The sequence below is a fragment of the Marmota flaviventris genome, chromosome 5, assembly GCF_047511675.1.
Source record: "Marmota flaviventris isolate mMarFla1 chromosome 5, mMarFla1.hap1, whole genome shotgun sequence".
In the NCBI taxonomy this organism is placed as follows: Eukaryota; Metazoa; Chordata; class Mammalia; order Rodentia; family Sciuridae; genus Marmota; species Marmota flaviventris.
In genome coordinates, this window is record NC_092502.1 from 25,719,169 (window position 1) to 25,741,628 (window position 22,460).

The following is a 22,460-nucleotide window of genomic DNA, read 5'->3' on the forward strand; positions in this document are numbered from 1 at the left end:
TGGTGGGCTGTTTGCATTATTTTATTTAAACCTCCCACAGCCTCCTGAGGTTATTTTGGTCTGTTTGGTTGCTTTGGAAAAGGAAGATGTCTCTCTGATGGGCACCTATTACCCTCACTTGCCTCAGGGTACAGAGCCAAAGTGGATTAAGGGTTCAAAGCCCTATTAAGGTAAACGGAGGGTAAACTCATTAAGGTAAACTGAGGGGTATGTGGGACCGTAGCAGCTGAATTTCTCAAACTGTCTTCAGGCATTTTTGTTCAGTAGAGATATAATGCAAGCCACAAATATCACATCTATAGTTACAACTTTGTTTTTTTGTTGCCACATTAAAAATGTGAAGAGAAACAGATGAAATCATTTTACATGTTTTATTTAACTCAATATATCCCAAATATAATTTTAACATAAATCAACAAAAATATATATTATATTCTGTTTTCTGGAGTGAGCCTTCAAAATTTAAGATCGGGTTTTGTTCTTGCAGTCTATCTTGGTCTGAATCACATTTCAAGAGCTTAAGAGCCACGTGTCGCTAGTGGCTACCACATTGGATGGTAATGGAAGCTCCGTGTTCTAAAGCATCCTGCTAAGTGGCTCTTTAGAACACAGAGCTTCAGTTAATCACGGCAATGAAGAGCTATGTTTTACTGAACATTTACTGTATATTAGGCAGCAGTGCTCAACATACTTGGGCTCATCTTCTTAGACTCAGAGGGTGAGTCATTTTTCAGCCACAGAAGTATTCAGCTGCAGAGCTGACTTGCAGACCCAGTTCCAGACCTACGGGACAAAGCACAATTGTCCCTTGACAACTGAAAAGGCTTCCACCACTAACTACGCTGGGTGCTGGGTGAAAGGAACACAGGGTGGCCTCCCACTGTGCTAACTAGCTGCTGAGCTGAGTTCCACTTACTCCCAGGGATATTAAAGGGGCTGGAGTTGGGCAGTACACTGTGGAGTGATCTTTGGAGAGTCCCACCCAGTTCCAAATCTGATAAGAGTCTGATAAGAGTCAGCAGACCCTAAGGCCAATTGTCCCCAGGGTCCCCACTTCTCTAATGTCTAAGATACCCCCACAGCAATCTTGTCAGGCTAAAATGGGAAAAAGTATTATAGAGACTATAGCACAAAAAACCCGACCAAGGTCAAGAGGGAGGTCTGGACTGGCCCCAAGCCTGTACTCACAACCAGTTGAAAACTGGTTGGATGAACTGTGTGGCATTGGACAGGTTTCTTAACCTCTCTGAACCTCAGAATTCTTAGAGTAAAGGGAAAGGCAGAATAGCTCCCAGAGATGTTGTGGAAGTGCAGGAAGGGCTGGATAATGAATGGAAAGCGGTTAGCCTGGCAGACTGAGCAGGGTAAACATGGGCTGTTATTATTACTGCTATTATTGGTAATTGGGCCACTGGGCCTCTTCAGAAGCCAGAGGGCATGGCAGGAAGAGGTGAGGGAGCATGGCCTTTTCCTGCCCCAAGCCCAGGCTTTTGACTGAGGCTCATATACTGGTAGTGGGAAGGCAGGGTGCAAGTGTGTGGGAGAATGAGAGAGTAGGTCATGTGACCAGAGTCAGGAGCCCAAAGAAGGAGGTGCAATTTGCTGTGTGACCTTGGGCAATTCCTTGCCTTGCTGGATCTTGGCGTCATTTATAAAACAAGGGAGTGGGACCAGAGATCCAAGTCCTTTTCTGCATTGACTACCTAGGATATTTATCATGGAATCAATCAAAGCCCTCATCAGATACAGCTTCTCTAAGGGGTACAGAAAATACCCCCCCTTCCCACGTGGCCAGGAACTGTCATTGACCAAGGGGAGGGCGCCACCTGGTGGCAACGCTCCCTCTCTGCACTCTCAGTGCAGAGAGGCCAGGGTGAGCCTCAGCCCCAGGGCCCTCCCTCTCTAACTTCCAGGGCAGGTCACAGTTGCAGAGATGGGCTCAGCAAGTTCATGTTGGCATGAGGCTAACTTCCCAGGGAATGTGGAGGTTTTGCCATCCAGGGACTCTGAGGTTTTCTTCCCTAAAGATATCTTAGGGATGGGGTCTGTGTTTCCTTACTATGCATTCTAAAATGCATGCCCCCTGCCCCCATTCCTTTGAATAGAAGATACTAGCAAAAGCACAACTGTCCCTTGATAACTGAAAAGGCTTCTGCCACTAACTACACTGGGCCAAGGGGACGCAGGGTGGTTTCCCACCGTGCTAATTACTCCAGGCTGCTGGGATCCTAAGTTCTTCTACAGTGTTCACTACTCTTCCATTCCTGCTCCATCCCCGACACTGCCAGTATTCTGTTTCTCTGTGGTGGCGGTTTCCTGGTACATTGAGGAGGCAGAGTGATGTGGGTCCCAATCCTAGCTCACTATGAGAACTTGGGCAAACTGCCCAACTTCTCTGAATCTCAGCTTCCCTGAAACTTAAGGTAACAGTTTCAATGCAAGTCGGTGCGAGGATTATGACCATATATCCATAACTATTCTAGTATAGCCATCTCTTTCCTTGCTATAGAAATAACAGCTATTTTCCTGCAGGTCTGTCAGTCATCCTGAGCATCTTTGCATTGCCAGCTTTTCTAGATATAAATCTGAATAGTATGCATTGGAAATGAGAGCTATGGAAGTAAAACAAAGAAACAACAACAACAACAATAACAGCAACAAAACCACTAGCTGAAAATGAAGAGGCTCTTTGGAAGTGCAAGCTGATAGCCAAGTTCAACCTGATCTAGTTTAGATAAACGCCAGGAGGGTGGCTGGGGTGACAGCCCTGCTCAGTTCTCTTTATTTGAGCTTCCTTGGATACAGTTTCACCTTCTGGCAGTTGCTGGATGACCTGCCTGAATCTGTGCCCTGTGGAAACTCAGCCCAGCTGACTGGTCAGCTTCTCCTGCAGCTGGTCCCCTCTGGTCATTGTGCAGGAGCAGGGGCTCTTTGGGCACAGGTACCCTCCCACACCTCCCTGAGTGGAGTCCAATCTTGCTGGTGGCCATGAGCCCTCAGGAAGTCTCATTAGCCATCTTAGCTTAATTAGGCTCATTACATTCGCTAAGCCTCATTGGCTTCTCTAAGACTTCCAGAGCCCATAAGCACCGCTCTGTCCTTAGAAGGAGGACTGAAGCAGGTTCTGGGTCTTCTTCACAGTTTCTATGACTTTACCAGGACCCAGACTAGACTATTCTTCACTCCTGTCTGTCTTAACTCTTCTGAAATTCCTAGCTCTAGGAGGATACAGTCCATTCCCTTAGGCACCTGGCCCACAGACACTGGGGACACCAAAACATTTTCTTGACTATATACTTCTCTCTCTCTCTCTCTCTCTCCCTCCCTCCCTCCCTCCCTCCCCCCCACTCAGTAACAGGAATGGAGGCAGGGGCCCTCTAATACTGAGCTACATTCCAAGCCCTTTAAAATCTTTTTTTTTTCATTTTAAGACAGGGTCTCTCCAAGTTACCAAAGCTGGCCTTGAACTTGTAATTCTCCTGCCTCAGCCTCCCATGTAGCTGGAATGACAGGTGTGTGCCACTGTGCCTGGCCCAGGTAGGTTTTTAGTTATAGGTGGACCAATATCTTTATTTTATTTGTATGTGGTGCTGGGGATCGAACCAGGTAGGTTTTTAATAATGGCAGGTTTGGTGACTCCAAGCTGCTTACCCTGCACTTGAAGCTTTCTGCTCCTAATTATAGTAATGTGGGCTTGGACTCCCCGGCTCTCAGTTCAGCAGACCTTCCATTTCCTTCCAGGGCCTGCAGAGGAGACTCTTCCTCCAGGTCCTCCCTTGGTCCTCCAGGTGCCTTTTCCTTTGTATTTTCCCTTACTTTTTTAATATTTATTTTTTTTAGTTATAGGTGGACACAATATCTTTATTTTATATTTCTGTAGTGCTGAGGATCGAACCCAGTGCCTCATGCATGCTAGGCGAGCGCTCTACCTCTGAGCCACAACCCCAGCCCTCCCCTTACTTTGAATCACATAGAGATACAGCATGGCTGTCCATGGAGTGGTAAATAAGAGGCTTTGAAATTGCTATAGTTTGTATCTAGAATGTCCCCGAAAGACTCATGTCTTGAAGGCTTGGTGGGGACCAATGCAGCCATGTTCAGAGGTGGGTCTCTGGGGGAGTGATTGGATGGTGAGGACTCCGACCTCGTCAGTGGATTAGCTCATCGATGGGTTCAGGACTGATGGCATTATTGGGAGTGGACCCTCTTTGGAGGAGAAAGGTGCCCAAGGGAGTGTGCCCTGGAAGGGGATCTTGTCCCTGACCCCTGCCTCCCTCTCTCTGTGCTTCCTGGATGCCATGAGGTGAGCAGTTTCCTTTGCCACACCTGTCTGCCATGATGTTCTGCCTTGCCTCAGGTCCAAAGCGATGGAGCCAACCAGCTGAAACCTCTGAAACCAGGAGACAAAGCAAATCTTTCCTCCTTCAAGTTGTTCTGTTTAGGTAGTTTGTCCCAGGGACAAAAATCTAACACAGATATACCCAGGAATATGGCCACAACTATAGATACAAGTATATATTTGCATTTATAGACACATCTGCATACATACATGTGGTATGAATACATGTATGCATACGTACACATACGTACTACATATAGTGTGTACACATATAGATATAGTATAGATAGGAAAACATAATATAGTATTTCTAAACTGACACGGATGTCTTTCTGTCATTAAATCTTATTTTACAATGATGATAAACATAATACTTTTACAACCAGTCTCCTATTATTTGATAGAGAGGCCATTTCCAGTTCTTCCCTGATCTAAATAATGCTCCTGGGAAATAGTGTCTTGCCCAATTAGTAGGCAGCATGGCACAGTGAACTCTGGGACCTGTGTTTGATTCCCATCCACACTACTTTCTGGTGACCCTGGACCAGCCATTTCACTTTTCTAAATTTCTATTTCTTCATGTGTGAAATACGGATAATAATAGTGGTAGGGTCGTTAAGGCATGCAAAGTGCTTAACATTGGACCTGTCACATAGTAGGTGAAAAAAAAGAAAAAAGAAAAAAAGTAGCAATTTGAGAGAAGGAGATGAAGATTTGTTTTGGCTTTCCTCTTGCCAGTGTGACCTTTGTATATCATAGCATATGACGAGAACCCATGGAGGTAAATAGGTGACAGCCCCTTTACCATGCTTAAGTTTAAGACTGTATTGTTGTTGTTGCTTTGACCTCTCTTACTATTCTATACACCTTTCCCCAATGTGAAGCTTAACTTTTGCAAGCAAGGGATTTGCTACTTTAGTTATGGTGGGAAGGGTTGATGCCCAATATAAACGGTTTAGATGACATCCGGAAAGCACAGGGGAGAAAGGAAAACTCACCCCCCAGCCCACCAACCAGGACTTACCATGTTGGTTGTGGCCTTTTCTTATTTGCTCCCCCATGGTGCCCAGGGCAGGCCAGGGCAGGCTTCAGCTGTTTAATTACTGTCCGTTGACCTCAAGCAGATCACTTGTGAACTGCATGCTGTCCCTCACCAACCTCTGACAGTTTCATTAACCCCGTTAAATCACGCAGGTGCCTTTGCACCTCCTGCGCTTGTTAATCTCTGTTCAGCTTCGGTGGGTTAAAAACTGGCTGGAAGGTTGGATGTACCTTATTAACCTCCATTAAACCCTATTAAATTTCCTAACTAGAGTCTTAGTGACTTCTCAGAATCCCTCATTAAAATTTAGTAAATCCTGTAGAGGGGACCAGGGTAACTTGCGGCTGCACTACCTCAAAGCTTGGCACGCTGAGTTCTTTGACATGGGCTTGACAACAATGTCCCTAGGGCCAGAGAGCCTTGGAGTCAATCCCAGAAGTGGCTCTTGCTCTTATGTTTCTTGGGCAAGTTCCTCAACTTCTCTAAGTCTGTATTTGCACCTCTATAAATTGGAGTTAATAACAGTTTGCTACTTTATATGACTGTAGTGAGATTAAGTGAATTAATGCACATAAAACTATTAGCACATTGTTTGGCAAGCACTCGGTACTTGATAGCCTTCATTACTTCTGGATGTGGAAGAACCTTATAAACTAAAAACAAAACAACCAAAACAAAATTAATAATAATAATAATAATAATAATAATAATAATAGAACTGTTTAGCAAATGGCAGATTCAATCCCAGACACTCAGCGTTCTGCTCCATGCGAGGCATTGTGCTAGGACTGTGGGTTAAACTTGGGCAACACGTAAGTATGGATTTATCTAGATTGATGGCCATCTATTGGAATGATTGGTCTTAATAGTCTTTGGGGATATGCATGCCACTGTTTGACCCATCTAAGCTAATAGGGAATACAGCCTATTTTCCTGGCCTGAGTCTTAGGGGGTTAGATTCAGTGGTTCCTGAATGTGGACATACAAATAAATTTCCAGGAGATTTTGTAAGACAGTTCTGTGGGACCCACTTGAAAGGATTCTCATTTAGTGGATCTCACTGGGAACTCTTCAGATAGAGCTGAAGATGTTCATCTTCCACTTGGGCTGCGAAACCTCAAGATCAGATTGGTGCTTTTCGACTTAATGAGAAATTAAGAAACTCCTATTTCTGGCATTCAGCTCTGAGCTAACTCCTGGGCCTCAATACTAACTCCTGGGCCCCAATCCCATTCTAAGGAGGTGGGATTGGGGCCCAGGAGTTAGCATTGAAAGCATTGTTGGGGGATTCTGATGGAGCTGGAGAGTGGATACCGCTATACTTTCAAAAAAACGCTGGACCTAAGATAATCTGATCATTATTCGAAGGCTCTGTTTTTTTTTTTTTTTGGTGGGGGGGGCAGGGGGAAGGTGTATTTCCTTCAAGTGAAACTTTTCTTGGTACAGTAAGATGTGGATTCAGGATGGGAAATGTGGCTCAGTGGTAGTTGCCTAGCATGTTCAAGGGCTTGGGTTCAATCATCAGTACTTCCAAAAAAAATAAAATAAATAAAAATGAGGGTTCATCTGTTCATTAAATGTGATATTTGTGGATTCTTTCATTCCAGTGGGGACCATCCAGTTGGGGGGAAACTTGGGGACAAAGCACCTCTTTTCAGTTCAATGTGTGAGGAGGGGTTGGAGGGCAGCAGATAGAAAAGTAGAAACAACTCCCAATAGTCTAACATGGACTGAAAATCAGAACTTCCTTTGCTTTCTACAGGAAATCAACTCAGGGACCCTGTAAATGATGGCATCCTTCCGTAACAATCTATTATGAATCCTGTGAGCTCTGGAGAGATCAGGTCTGCCTACCTGCCCCACTCCCAAAATGTCTCTGAAGAGTCCTCTCCATGTGCTGTTTACAGGGAGTGGGATGGGGAGGGCGGGTATGGGGAGGGGAGGAGTCTACTTTACAAAATTTCCATGAAGCTTAACATTTTACAGGTAGGATGTATTCTACTTAACTCACATGATGAGTATTTATTTTTTCCTTTTCATTCTGAAGACAGAGATGTCACTAAGTGGCACCTGTGCCTGAGGCTTGCCTTTCTTCCTTACCAGCAGTGACAGGCTTGCTAGGACTCGGGGACCTGCACTAGGAAAGCTGTCATGGAACTCAGCTTTCTTACACTGTAAAATGCATGTCACTTAACTTGCCTGGAGACTTTGTCAACAGATTGATTCAGTAGATAGCCCGCAGGAGAGTGGGCAGAGATCCTGCATTTCTACCAAGCATGAGGTCAACTTTAAATAGCAAGGTTCTATGAGCGGTGAAGAAATGCCAGTCCATACAAAGTTTTTGAGACTTTAGACACCAGGATACTTACATGAAGCTCTGGATTTCCTACATGGCAGTGACAGGCAGGAGCTGAGCAGTGACAGGCAGGAGCTGAGCAGTGACTGCCCTTAGAAGGGATCTGAGTTTTCTAGTTCATAGTCCACCTTCTGCAGGCATTTCAATTTGTAACCTCCACCTGGTTTACTTAGGACCTTCATCTTACAGATGAATAACTGCAGACACAGACAGTGAACTCTGTGCTGAGGATATCTGTCTGGTACACTGTATGGAAGTTGAGTTCCCAGACTCAGGCTACTGGATCCCAGCTGGTCACCCTCCCAGTGAGAGAGGAACAGCAGCAGTTGAACTTGGGCCCAAACTTCTGTGATCTGATCTTATTTGGTGCACACCAAGACTGCAGGGCATAGTGGGTGCTGGTGCTTGGGACTGAGAGGCAAGGCTACTATTATTAACCACGGTCATACATAGCCAGGGGCCCAGCCTGAAACTGAAAACATCTCAATTCTCTGTAGAAATTCAACAGGAACAACAGACTGTGTCTCTTACTTATTCAGATCATTTATTAAGAGCGAAAGTCGGGCCATCCCAGTCTGTGTGATATTGCAACATGAAAAGTCACATACATACCAAGGAGACTCTACAGAATCGAGAGCCTTTCAACAGTACAGAGCCATAGATTACAAAATTAAAATACAAATGATCCCCCAAATTTGGCAGGAAATGAGTACAATATGAGGAGGCCTGGAATGGAAGGGCACTTACTTTTCAATAAGGCAGTTACAAAATGGACAACCCCCACCCCCCGCAAACCCCATACCCCAAAATACACTCCGATGGGCATAGCAGACAATAGAGGGGTAAAAACAGGGATTCTGTACAACCCTCTGTCGTTGGCAAATGTGTTGATTAAGTGAGAGCAACTGAAGGACGTGATGAAGCTAGATGAAGCTAGATGAAAAAACTGAGTTAGAGGTTTCTGTCTCAAACACCAGACCAACATAACCCTTTCTACCCACAGACTTGGAATAAAAAGGCACCCCTAAAGCACCACGCTTCCTGGGCATGATCTTGAGCTCCTTTGCCCTTCAGATCAACTGTCTAGCTCCTGGGAATAGACCTGGAGCCAGGGCCAGTGGAACCATACAAGCTTAAAGGCAGAAGTCCAACCAAGAGACCACAGAATAAGTCCACTTCATGAGAATCTGGATTTTAGGACAACACTACATCTCCCACGAGGGCTTTACACCCTGAAATTACAGGCTAGAACTCTTCTCCCTTACATGCATTTTGCAAAATTCAAACTGCCTAATCATTTCACTCAACCTTAAGTTCCACAGGTCAGGTCAGTCCCTGAGAGTCAGGTTGCTGGGGACTGCTCTGTTACAAGTTCTCAAGAATCTGAAGGCAGCTTAGCTGAGACTGCGCTAGAGTTGTACTGCAAATGAGTGGGGAAGAGTGCTGGACAGGTCAAGAGGACCCAAGGCTAGTTCCCATAATGCCAAGTGAGGTCCCATGTAACCTCAGGCACATCTTGCAACTTTAGTTCCCTATTCTCTAAAGATGGATGATGGGACAACAGCAACCTTGATGGACTTTGCAGCTTGAAGATCTGTCACTTCTGACACTGAGACACTAGCCCTCCTCCCCCAACAAGCTTTGTTTTCACTAAATGTGAAGTCTTTACAGGAATCTGAAGCCACAGCCCTCAGATACCATGGAACCTTTAAACTCTGTGCAAAGCAATGATATTATTTAATAATCTTCTAGTTGTAGGTTTTTCTAAATGATGTTGTGAGCATTAGTTTTTATGGGACAAGCACAGAACTCAGGCCTCAGCCATCTGAGGTTACTTTTTAGCAGGCTGGTAACACCCACTCCCACTTCACCCACTCTGGCAAGAACAAGTGAGCATAACCAGGCTGGTGGAGCTTCCTCAAGGTTCCCCAACAAGGAGCTAAGTGGACTAAACTCAGGGAAAGGACAGGCAGGACACCAAAACAGCTGTGTCCTTGCTGCTCCTTTTTAGATGACAAAGGCAATGCTGTGGGCCAATGCCAGAAATGAGGTCCTTGCCAATGAGAAACTTTCCATGTGGCCCCCATGGGGCAGAGACTAAGATGAGAATTACAGAGAACATAGAAAAGCCAGAGGTTTACAAAGGTAGAACAGGCTTCCCCAGGAGGTAGTGAGTTCTCTGTCCTCAGAGGTGTGTAAGCCCAGACTGCTCCCTTGGTGGGACAGTTGGAGGCAGAATGTCAGCACCTACGGGGAGACTGGACTGGATCACTTAAATACCCTTTCCCAACCTTTGGATCTTGTCATTGTGGCAATTGAGTCTTCAGATGATTTTCATGAAGCAACTTCTCTGGGATCCACCTGTGGGACAGCCTACTTCAGTATGCAAGGCTCCCAGAGAAAGCTTCTTCCCCCTCCTCCGCCTTCCACCAGGCAGTTGCTCTGTGGATATTAACAAAGTATTTCCCACAAAATAAACAGCTCAAATGCCAAGGTTAGATGCAACATTCCATCACAAACATTATTAAAATCTGTTCTCCAAGAGGCTAGCAGTGACTATTTAACTACAACTGGAACATCTAACACTCGGCAGCTGTAACACACAGTGAAATCCCTCCTTGTTTACAACAGTGGTCCTGAATCCTTTGGCTTTCAATCTTTTGTGAGATTCAGTTATGATCTTCTTCACATACCACTGTCAACCTAAGTTTTTTTTTTTTTAAACCTTAAAATGAAACATGAATGGTAGGATATTGACATTTGCATGTGACAACCTTCAGGGCACATGAAACAATCATACCAGGCTGGAACTGAGGCAGTAACTGTACTCTTTAAGAAGACAATACCAGTTCTGGATCTGAAATTCCAGTTTTGCCCAGGAGCACCAAGAAGAGAGAAGGCAATGCTGCAACGTCACAGGTGGAGGGAAGTGTCCTTGACAGTGGCATAGAAATGCAGGCAGCCAGGATGAACACTGCTTTCCCCAAACCCACCACTCCCTAGAGCCAGACCTGGTGGCTTTGGAGGGCCTGGCCATTTCTCACAGGCAGAAGTCTTCTACCCATGGATAAAGCCATCAAAAACTGCAGAAGAGGCTAAGGCAAGTGGTTTAGTAGCGTGATGAAAGAACAGACTTCTGGACATGAGAAAAACCCAAGTTCAAATAACTTTGCTTTTCTCTCACCTGTTTTGAAAGGTTGAAAAGAGACCCACAATCTCTACTTTCCCACAGCAGCCACTTTAGAGGAAAGACAACATGTGACCATGTGTGCGCAGCGGCTGGCTCAAGGTGAAAAGCTTCCCAGGCTTCACTTTGGAACAACAGCGTTCTTAACAGATGCAGCTGAACACACGGCCCCCAACACCATACCTTATCCAGAAATGTACTGCTCGCAGCTGGGAAAACAGATTTGCTATTAAAGAAACGGTGACATGACCTATAATGCCCACAATTTTGGTTCACATACCAGAAAGATCCACTTTCTTCCTCATTAAGACATGGACATGTCCATGGATCAGGTTAATGATGCCTTTTCCTGCAGGCCCATCTGCTCCCAAACTCCAGCCCCTGCTGAGCCTTTTCGATAGCTATGCCAACATCCGTCAGCTATGAAGGAGGGATAGTCCCTAGATACATACTGAATTAGAATGACTGAAACACTCAGAGCACCTTGCTATACCCTCCACAGCCAGGAGACGTATCAAAATAGGCCCCCTCATTGCCCAGAGTATATTCTATGTACATTCATTTACACATATTTTGAAAAGCTGCAATCTGCTGGACATGCATTTTGAACACTGGCGAAAGCTATGGGGCAACGAACATACTGCATTTTAGTGACAGCGGTGGCCTTGTTTGCATTCCATAGAAATCACAGTACTCTGCTCCACGGAACTGAGACCTCCAGACATTCCACCACCTGCTCAGTGTGGGTTTAGTTCTGACTTCTCTGAGATAGTGCTCAGATTAAGCTCAGATAAGACACTAAAACTCTGCCAGGCTGTCCATTGCTCCTCTTATCATTTAAGGCTTAAATTGAAACCAAGAAGGAAAAAATAATACCTTTGACTATAACATATGTCAAGATGGTTAGAAATTAGAATCCAATTTTCTTATCTTTTTCTCCCATTTTCTGATCTACATTCTCTGTCCCACCAAGATGCTATAAGAGAATTTTGCACAAGTATACTTCTGAATTATAAAACTTTGCTTTCACAGGATACTTTGGCTCTGATATAATTAGATAGAAGAATTTGATTTTTGAACAACAACAAAAAATCAGGTTAATTGAAATATTTTGAAAAATTATTTTAGTGATCTTTCTCCCTAAAAGGGAGGCATATTTCTTGCAAAACTGAGGATCAAGTGGAATCGACCTTTTTTGCTCAAACTCATGATTTGCTGCCTAGCAGAGCCCAGGGAGTCAAGGCAGCCAGACAGTCTTTTCCACAGCTGGACTCCCGAACAGGAATCACATGGTCCTTGGCAGATTTCCTGGTGGCTGTGAACTAAGGATGAATACTTCTCAAAACATTAGCCCCAAATTTTTAACACTAAATTTCTGTTTGTTAAAAAGCACTTAGTACCCAGGAGGAGCATGGCTGAAATCACAATACATGACTTTGCCCCAAAGAGTAAAGCATAGAGAGGCATGCAAAGGACCCTCCCATGAGGGTCTTTGTATTCTGTTTCTGGAACCTGGACAAATAAAACATGCAACTGTCCTGAAACCCTCGTCTGATTTGAAACCTCCCTGCTGATGCACCAGGACTTCTTCCACACCTAGCAGTTAAGCAGCGAGCAACAGAAATGGCAGAGGTCTCAATGAGAGGATGGAAGCAGATGTTACAGGACTGGCGCTGTTGTGACTGCTCAATTAGCTAACAAATACTGATGGAGTGCCCACTGTGTACAAGGCACAGGGCAAGTGAGAGGGACCAGTGTCAAACTGATGTGCTAATCAGAGCTTGCAACAGAGCAGGACGTCTATGTCCTCAGTGGGCGGTGTGCAAGTCCAAACAGGTCTGCTCCCACACCTCCACCATCAATTGCCCTTTGCTGCTGTTCCAGGGCCATGTCTTGCATGTGGCAGCCTGGCATACAAGGTGAATACCAAAATATTTCTTATTCCATATTTCCAGTAGGATCGACTTAATGCTTTGTTGAATGCTGCAATACATGGTTTTAAATTATTTTTATGAACCTGTTTTTTTCAGTCCAGTAGTTATCTTAAAACAAAGTCTTTCTATACACATGCTGAATCATGAGAATATAATCCTCCTGACCAAAAAGATTTACAGTATTCATCATTCAAACTTTTTTATTTACAATAATATTTAACAGTCTTTATGGGCTTAATGGTCACAGATATCACCTGTGCATTGAGCATTATACTTCATTTCTTTAAGGTGTGCTTCCTCCTCACTCAAGCTTGCCGCCTTCTGATTTCTGGTCCAGTCTGCTTTTGTTACTCTTCACCATGTAGATGAAGTAGGCGAGGGTCTCTTTTTCATTCACAGGTATGTTCCTGAAGTGCCGGCTGACAGTCTACGCAGGGGAAAAAAAAACCAAAGTCCCTTAAACCATGCATAAATCAGAGCCACATGTTCTTGACTATGCAAAAGAGAGAACAGGAGTTGCTTCCAGCCCTAGGAGGGAATTCTGACTATTGCAGGACTTGCCATGTACTGCAGAACTCAGGATGCTCTTTTGCCCCAGGGGTTAGGTGGTTTGCTTCCAAAAGCAGCACTTTAACTTACAGTATTACCAAGGCACAGGTCTATTTCAGTGGCAGCCAACCATCCATCCTGGCAGTTCAGGATTGCTCTGGTTGGCCAGTTGCTACCAAACCTTACTCAGGTCCTTAAAGTAGGCAGAAAAGTGTCTTTTTAGAATTGTGTCAAATGAACAGTCAATTGAAAAAGATGTAACCATTTGAACCAAGAACTGCCCTAAACAATATAAGGACCTGAACAGGCAAAATGGAGTTGAAGGAAGACACATAATTTACCATATATTCCCAGCACTTTGCTTATTGTGTAAGACATGAGAAGGCAGATCTCCTCTTGCCCCCACCTCATCCTATCCTTTCCACCAGGGGTGAATACTAGCAAATGGGTAAATGTCATTTTAAAGTAGGAAAGGCCTGTATGCTCCTATGTGTAATCTGGACACTGGTGAAGGAAAGATTTAAGAAAACTACCATAGATCAGCAAGAAACCTCTAAAGGAAGACTCAAAACAAGTAGGGTGGAGTTTTTTAGGAAATCTGTGAATGGATGGATAGAGGTGATTGGGACAGATAAAAAGAGAGAACTAGAAATGAAGAGTGGTTATCTTGGAATGGTAGAACTTCATTTATTTATTTTTTTCCATTGTCTAAATTTCTACAATAATAGGCAGAAAAACACATTAAGAGGGATGAGAAAGTTGAGTGTGGGGGCACATGCCTGTAGAACCAAACACTGCAGAGACTGAGGCAAGATCACTGAGCCCTGGAATTCCTAGGCCAGCCTGGGCAACATAGTGAGAACCTGTCTTGAGGTGGGGGAGGGGGTGGGGTGGGGTGGATGGGAGGATGGGAGACTACACAAAATGCCAAAGGAGAATTTTCCCCTTTCCAAACTGTTAAGAACTCAGGGTAGGAGAAAACTTTTTTGGGATGCCATTCATCATAATAAATACTTCCATTACTAACACCAAGAAAAGAAGAAATCAAGAGGAAAAAAATGAAAAAATAGCTCCTATATTTTTTATTAACAAAGGTTTTGACGATGATTAACCTGATAAATCTGATGTGCATAAAGGACCATATCTATAAAGTATCTTGCAAAAAAGATTCAAACAAACAAACAAAAAGAATTCTTAAGAGCCAGGAGTCCTGAGATTCTGCTACCAACTTCTGTGAGGTTTTTTTTGGCCTCAGTCCTTTTATTTTTATTTTGAGACAGGGTCTAGCTAAGTTGCTCAGGCTGGACTTGAACTTGAGTTCCCTCTATTTCTGCCTGTTGCCCAGCTGTGATTACAGGTGTATGCTGTTGTGTGCCTGGCTTATTGTGTGTGTGTGTGTGTGTGTGTGTGTGGTGTGTTTTCTTTTTTAGTATCTGAGATTGAACCCAGGGGTGCTTAACCACTGAACCACATCTGCTGTAGGGAAGAATCAGGGTTACACCCGTGGCACAATTATAGTTCTCTCTTTTCTCTATCCAAATTTTGTCTACCTACTTCTGCTAACTGGGCCTTATTGAAGCCTGGTCTCGTCTGCAACTTGTAGTGTCGTTTATAACGTCGTAGAGTATTCACCTGCAGCTGGAACAGATCGACCTAGACAGAAGAGGAGAAACACATTATTCATCACCTGACCAGTCAGGATTCACCAAGAGCCCACAATGTGCCCAGCATACCCTAGGTGGGGGTGAGGATGGGGAGGGCCACTAAAGAATTCTTAGAAATTGTTCATTGAGGACGAGCGACTGGCAAGGGGAACAAAACAGTGGAAAAGAGTATGGCTGGGTGGGCTGATCCTGGGAGGAGGAGAGGAGGTGAGGCTTAAGCTAAGAAGGGACAGGATCTAGAAAGGCAGTGAGGATTGGAGTAAGGAATATGGGAGATCATGGGCACACACAGCCTTGATGTAAAGGGATGGGCTAAGGGGCCACCACAGTGGGTATGAAAGGTGTAGCATGTCTTGAGAAGCAGAGGAGCTATCATAGGTGGCAGAGGGTGGTGTTTCAGGAAGATGGAGTTGGTAGAGTTTTGCCGGGAAGGCTGACTGGGGGTGAGGGAGACAGAGGGAGGTGCTATAGCAATGATTCATTAGTGAGATGATAAAGTCAAGCTTTGAAGGGTAGTGATGCTAGAGGGGGACACTAAGAATGGAGTAAAAGGCAAAAACTGGAGAGACATCATGGAGGAAGACATGCCAGAACTAGGTGGCAGACTGGATAGAGGGGGCACGAAGGACAGTGAGAAATACTGTAACTTTGAAATAGTTCTTTCCTAGGCTGAGCCTTCAGGTATTAGAATTCTTAAAAATCCTCCAAGGAAAGACCAAAAGCTACTGTAGTGTGTAGTGGATGGACAAATCAGCAGGTTAGGGTCAGGGTCTCTGCAGATGACTGGAAAACAGAGGGGAAGGGCCCCCCCCAGTTGTTTTTTCTAACACAGGAAGAGAGGAAAGCTGCACAGTCAGGAAACATTGAAGGCCCAGAAAGTTGGGCTGCCTTTACCTGCCTCTAAAAGAGATGTTCTTGCTTCAGGCAGGTGGAGAGCACTTAAAAACAAAATGAATGATCAATATGAGGGACCAAAGTCCTTCATTCATTTCAAAACATTCCTCAAAACCTTTTTTTTTTTTTTGTGAAAACCGTTCAGAAACCAAATACATGTTTATAAAATAATAATAATGCTAAAGGCAACAGACAAATACTGTAAACTAGTGTTGGAAAGGGGACAGGGGAAGGGGCCAAAGGAAGGGCTTGATTTTCCAAGGTTTCCTCCACATCTGCAGACAAAGGCCCGCCTACTCTTTCTATTCCTACACAGTCATTTTCACTCTGAGTGCTAACAGGCGGTTGCCTTATGAAATATTCATGCGTCAAATATTCAATGTACACTATAAACGGTTCTTCTTTTGCTGAGTCTTAAGTGAAAACAATTTAGGTAGAAAGAAAATCCAGTTCCTTCCAGGAGCCTCATTAATACCACAGCACTCTAAGGAAAGGCAGCCTTCTGGTGGAGAGGCCTTGGTCTCATGGTCCATCACAGTGGTCCTTAACTCAGGACCCCCCAAAGGACATGTGCAATGTCTGGAGATACTTTTTGATTGTCATGACTCAGAGGATGGTGTGACAGGCATTAAAGGGTAGAGGCCAGGGATGCTGCTAAACATCCTACAACACAGCCCCCACAGCAAAGAATTATCTGGCTGGAAATGTCAGTAGTGCCAGCATTGAGAAACAGCGCAGCTGACTTTGAAATGGATCCTTGAGACAAGCCTTGATCAGCAGTCATGGAATCAGGACATGACACAGCTGGTGTGAACTGACAACTCCCATGTTCATTTTGCAGACCAGAGAACAGATGGGAAGAGACTGCCCCCAGATCACACACACTCAAGTCTCTAAGGCAGAAACAGGGTTGGAAAAAATTTGACATCGTGGCTGTATTCAAGTAGGGGTTTCTTGAAGAAAGGGAGTGTGGTCATTGGAAAGAGGACTAGACCAGAGTCTCCAAACTATGTATACGACCTCAGGTCTCTGTGCCTGTCTGGAAAATGATGTGGCAGCCAGACCAGTCGATTTCCAGGCTTTCAGCTCTCAGGTTCAGTGTTACTATAATTCTATGGTTCACTTTTCAAATAAAGCACAGCAAAAACAAAGGGGACTAAAATTACTTTTCAGCACAAAAAGAAGACCAGGCCAGAGGGAAGGATCAGATTAGAATCCGTTCTTCCAGCTCTCTCTGGCTGATTTTTTTGGCCTTTACCTCAGGAATGTCAGTGTCGTGCTCAGGAGAATCTCCACCATCGTCACTTGTCTTCCTCTTCCTTTTGTTTCGAACACTTTGGATGAAATTTTTATGGAAATCACAGATGTATAGGTGCCTTACCTGATGGGAAGGAAATAAAAGTCAGTGTTGCCAATTCCATGGAAACAGCAACAGGGATCTGTCAAATTATGGGGCTTTTCTTTTTAAGGCACTGGAGAGAGAGAAGAATGAGATGTAGGCCATAGTTTCCAAAGCTGACTCTAGAGTTGTAGAACAAGATCCACACAAGAGGGCTAAGTGGTAGAGCACTTGCCTAGCATGTGCAAAGCCTTGGGTTTGATTCCCAGCACTGGGGGTAAAAAAAAAGACACACACACACACACACAAAGAGAATGCTAACACCACACAGCGTATTACAAATCAAGTCTCCACTGAATGGTGAAGACAATAAATGGCACGGATTCAGCACAGGAATAGATCCCTATAGCTGAGATAGTCAGGATGGAGGCCCCCAGTTAGAAGGAAGGACTTGGAGGCAGGGAAGTATTCCACATGGGGAGCAAAGAGAAAACTGAGAGGTCCCAGTGTAGATAACAGAGAGGTTATAGTGAGGAGGCCCAGCGTAAATAGTCAGCCTGGGTGGCAATGACTGCCCACGCAGGAGCATAAGGAGAGATTCCAGGTTGGGGACATGAAGACTGTTGAGATGTTCCTTCAGACTAGACAGAGTCCTTTAAGGTTTTTTGAAGCAGGGAGTTTTGGGACATTTTCAGAAGACCTGTAGGAATTATACAGGAGTTAGTAGGCCGGAGCTGCCCTGGGGAGGAGGGAAGCTGAGACTGTGGTAATGGTAGACGGTACATCCTATTTTACATTTACAGTGGTTACTACTATACGATAATTCTAAAAAACTTTATTTCCATGTATTGGTGTATTCTTGCAACACTTCACATCTGATCCACAAAGAGAAGTAGAAAGAGATGCAGAAATTCTCACAAAGTAAAACCACATAAAATAAGATGGATATTAGTGCTTATTTTCTAAGATAGGTTGGAGGCATATTAGTAAGCAAAGGTGCCAACAGCAGCTAAGATGTGAAGAATATGTTTTTACTTAAGAATATAAGGGTTGCCTGTAGGAACCATTCAAAACCTTACAGAAACTGAATGCCTGTGCAAATGACTTGGGGTTATTGATATTGAAACAGATGCTGCACAAATGTTCTGGAGAGACTTCTAAATTTGAGTTTATTCCTTAAATCCCTAAAGATAAAAGTAAGCTGACAGGAAGTCAGCATCAATTAATTCAGGCCTTTTTATGAAGAAAATAATAAAAACTGTTTATTCAGATGAATTATCACTTTCATGTGGTTGGATTAGTGAGTCATGAATAATTTTAAGTTTATACTGTAATGGTGTCTTACAGACAGCAGGCACTCAATAAATGCTGATGCATCAATATTGGCAGTCCCCTACATCTAAAAGCAGCTTAGGCCAGTAAAAGCCACCACTTACAGAGTTACAAACTGGGATAGCTTTGCCAGATTTCCCTTTGTCAAAGGGCTTTCACACTCAGCACCTGCCAGTGTTCCAAAGAATCCCCCCAGGGATATATGTACTACAGGACATGTTCTTCTCCAGGGAAGTACACCAGAGAACACTGTCCAGTCCTGAGAGGCAGCTGGTGCTCCACGTTAGCCAGGCCAGCACGTGTATGCTGAGAGATCTAGCTGCTCCTCAAGTGCACAGTGACAGACTTACTAGAACAGGCAGAATAGGAATTTCTTAAAGATCTAGCTAGGAGGTTTCAGGTCCTGACATGAGAATAATGAAATCCTAGCTGGAAGAGAACTTAGCAACCACTAGTGCAACCCCACTGGACTAAATCTCATTTTGTAGAAGGGCGAATTGAAGCCACCCAGAGTAGGAAATAGTCTGGCTAAGGTCACACAGATCTTCTGACCTCTAGTACATGTATGTCCTTTCCTACCTCAATATTTTCCTTTATGCTATTCTCAACTTCTACTTTTCTCCAGGAAAAAATCAGAAATAGGTTAGGTATGTTACATCTTGCAAGTACATTATATCTTATTAAATCACACCCAATAAAAATATGAAAAAAAAATCACAGAACACTGCCAATGTTAAACAGCCTGAATTGGGTTTTTGGTGCTGTTATTTAAAAAGGTTGTTTGCTAGATCCTTTTATGAGATAAATAGTCATTGTTTCTCCTTAACCATGCAAATGTCCCAGTGTTGTTTCCTTTCTTTTCTTTCAGTACTGAGAATTGAATCCAGGGGTGCTTTACCAATGAACTTCATCCTCAGTCCTCTTATTTTTTGAGACAGCATCCAGCTAAGTCTAGCTAAGTTGACGGGGCTGGCCTTGAACTTGTGATCCAACTTCAGTTGCTAGGATTATAGGCAAGTGCCACCAAGCCTGGCTGTGTCATTGGCTTTTTTTTTTTTTTTTTTTCTGTTTACTTTCTGTAACAGCTAAAAATTCTTGTAACACAGCAGTTACTTGGAATTGAATTCTTGCCCAAGCCTGTGAGAATGAAATCAAATCCCTTTCAGAAATAACTCCACAACACCACCTTGAAACAAATTGTGAGTGATTCTACTTCAAAACCCTAGTACTTTTCAGAGGCTCTCTACCTTTTGGGAATGTTAGTGCTAGGTTTAGGCTGCCTCCCTTCTAGATGTGCATGTGAAAATGGTGGACATAGCCCAACCCCACCAGTTTTCCAGGGGGTGGGGAGGGATAATGGGTAAACGGAGCCTCCATTGCAGCAGCAAAGTCATTCAGATGTGAAGGCATCCAGAGGTTTAAAAGAACTGGAAAATGTTATTAGCTGTTCTAGTAAAGGCTGTTAACCACACACACAGAAGGCAGGCAGTGTTTCCAAGTGGGTAGGTCATTGCTGTCCTACAATTAAGTATTTCACTTCATCATGTGACCATCAGGGACCACCATGGTGTCTAGCCTGTTGTTTGTTTCAGATGAATTCCATCCATTCATTCATTGAATGATACAGATTTGTAGCAAGAAAGTTTCTGGCTCACCCTCTATCACTTAAAAATAGCACCTTGCCATGCAAGATTGCAAATGCACTATAATGGTTGATTTTAAATAAAATTGAGGGTAGAAGGGAAGAGCCTGAAAGAAATGACAAGGAAGATTTATTTATTAAAGACTTAATGAATGCTTATGCATGGGGCTTGGAAATTAACCAGGTGCTGTATACATTTGGCACCATCACTTCCTGTCTCTGGGCCTCAGTTTCAACTATAAAATCATAAGTGGAAAAGAGGGCTTCCTTTCAACTTCTGACCTTCCCCAACCATGGAGAAATTTGGCTCTAAAAAAAAAATTAACCACGTAAGCTCTTAGCTTACCTGAATATTAAATGTCCCCTTAATTTGTTTCCAATTCCTAATCATGAAGCAGCCAATAAGGTTTGCAGCAACAGATGTCAAACTAAAAAGTTCTTAATTGGTTGACAATAGGCACATCTTTAGAATTGTTAACTAGAAGTGCTGAAACCACACAGGAAGTTTCTATAATTAGGCACAAAACACCAGGCAATCCTATTCAAATTTAAATCTCCACCTCCGCATTTCCAAAGATTCTGCCCCTAAAAAATTTGACTTTTTTCTCCCTTCCAATGAACTGGACTGCAAGAGCCATCTCCCAACACCTGGCCTTGGCCTCATTTTTGCCACATCCTAGAAAAACTCATTCCCACAGCTGCCTGCGAAGCAAAGCAAGCAAGCTCAGTGACCCTCTGCAGAAAAAGAGGCCGCGGGAGACAAGGAAGTTACTGTCACCTTTTCCCAGTCTGAAGAAGTAACAGGGTTCCTATAAGGTGGGAGAAGTTGAAAAGCTGGATCCCTTCATTATCATCTCCCCGATTCTCCTTCATGCCACCCCCCCACCCAAATTAACCTCCCTCTCGTTGCTCTAACATCCAAAGCCAAATATATATATATAACAAGCTAGAAACCGCTGTCAAATCTTCCCAGGAAGGAATCCTTGAAGCCCCCCCTCCCCCAAACTATCGGATCTGGGCAGAATCACAGAGCATGTCAGCGCTGAAGCGGCCTTTAAGATCGCGAGTCCAGCTCTTCAATTCTGCAGATAAGGGGCGGCGAGGCCCATAGCAAGGAGTGCTTGGGGAGTACGGACCGCAGCCCCGGGCAGCGGCCGGAGAGCGGCCGGGCGCTGGGGCCCGGACACGGGTGGACTCACGCTCTTGTCGATGTCCAGCTTGAGTTTCTTCTGCGAGATGCTCTTCTGGACCCTCTTGCTGAAGGAGGCGTTGCCCGCGGGCCGGACGCAGCGCTCGCCGTCCTCGATGAGGCAGCAGCTCTGGCCGTAGCCCGGGGCGGCGGCGGGGGCGGCGGGGGGCCCTTCGCGGCTGTCCTCCTCCGTGCTGAAGCCGTTCATCTCCCCGCCCCGGGCCGGCCCCTCTAGGGGAGGGCGCCCTGTAGGCCACTCCGCGGCCGCGCTCCCCGCGGGGCAGGTCGCCGAGACCCCCGCACCCAAGAGTCCCGGAGTCCGTCTCCAGACAGGCGCTGCCCTGCCCCGCGTCCGAGAGGCCCGGCTCCTTCAGCCCCAGGCCCGCGTCTCCGGAGAGCCCCTGCCTCCCGGCTTGAGGCCCCAGGGTCAGCTCCCGCGGCTTGCAGGGCCCCGCCGGGGGTCACCCGGAGGCGCCTTCGGCCGGGGGCCCAGAATCGCTACCCTGCAGCAGGGGTGTCCCGGGGGGCGTCCCAGGACGCGGTGGCTCCCTAGGGACTCCGGGCCCGGGCTGCCAGGGGGTTTCGAAGGCCCCCGCCGGCTCCCGCCTTCTTTCGGTTGCGGGGCAAACTCGCCGCCCGGCAGCTCCCCGGGGGTGGCGCGGCCTCCCCTCGCGGGGCCGGGCCTCGAACCCGCGGCGCCCGGGCCCCGCGGCGCGTCCGGCCCGCCCCACCCCTTCAGCGGCTCGGCTGCGCCCCGAGTCCCGCGGCAGCCCCTGGGCCGCCCGGCCGCCGCCCGCCCAACGCGCCGCACCACAACAGTTCGCTCCCCCCGCCCTCCTCGGGACAGCGGAAGTCCCGCCTCCACGCGTTCAGTGGCCGCGTTCGCTCTCTGGGCGGGGCCTCCGCCGCCGCTGGCGTTCCCCATTGGGCATCACCACCGTCAGTCTTTCGTGCCAGGCTACTTCCTGGACTCTGCTGGGATGGGTTGAAAGT

General features: G+C 45.5%; 1 protein-coding gene across 1 annotated transcript; it reads right to left on the reverse strand.

Moving 5' to 3' along the window:
• Window positions 1–8,260: 8,260 nt before the first annotated feature.
• Window positions 8,261–22,228, reverse strand: Sap30l (SAP30 like). Its single transcript, XM_027938600.2, has 4 exons — window positions 21,478–22,228; window positions 17,224–17,346; window positions 14,962–15,060; window positions 8,261–13,285 (listed from the first exon to the last, which is right to left on the reverse strand). The coding sequence occupies exons 1-4, from the start codon at window positions 21,673–21,675 to the stop codon at window positions 13,160–13,162; spliced, it is 546 nt and encodes a 181-aa protein (XP_027794401.1). The 5' UTR covers window positions 21,676–22,228; the 3' UTR covers window positions 8,261–13,159.
• Between the last annotated feature and the right edge of the window lie 232 nt (window positions 22,229–22,460).

Excerpts from the sequence above, each read along its gene's own strand:
- Sap30l (XM_027938600.2), bottom strand. The coding sequence starts at position 21,675 with ATGAACGGCTTCAGCACGGAGGAGGACAGCCGCGAAGGGCCCCCCGCC. Across the intron at positions 15,061-17,223 it reads ACGACACTGACATTCCTGAG|GTCGATCTGTTCCAGCTGCA; the intron begins GTAAAGGCCAAA and ends TCTTCTGTCTAG. Across the intron at positions 13,286-14,961 it reads ATAAGGCCCAGTTAGCAGAA|ACTGTCAGCCGGCACTTCAG; the intron begins GTAGGTAGACAA and ends TCCCCTGCGTAG.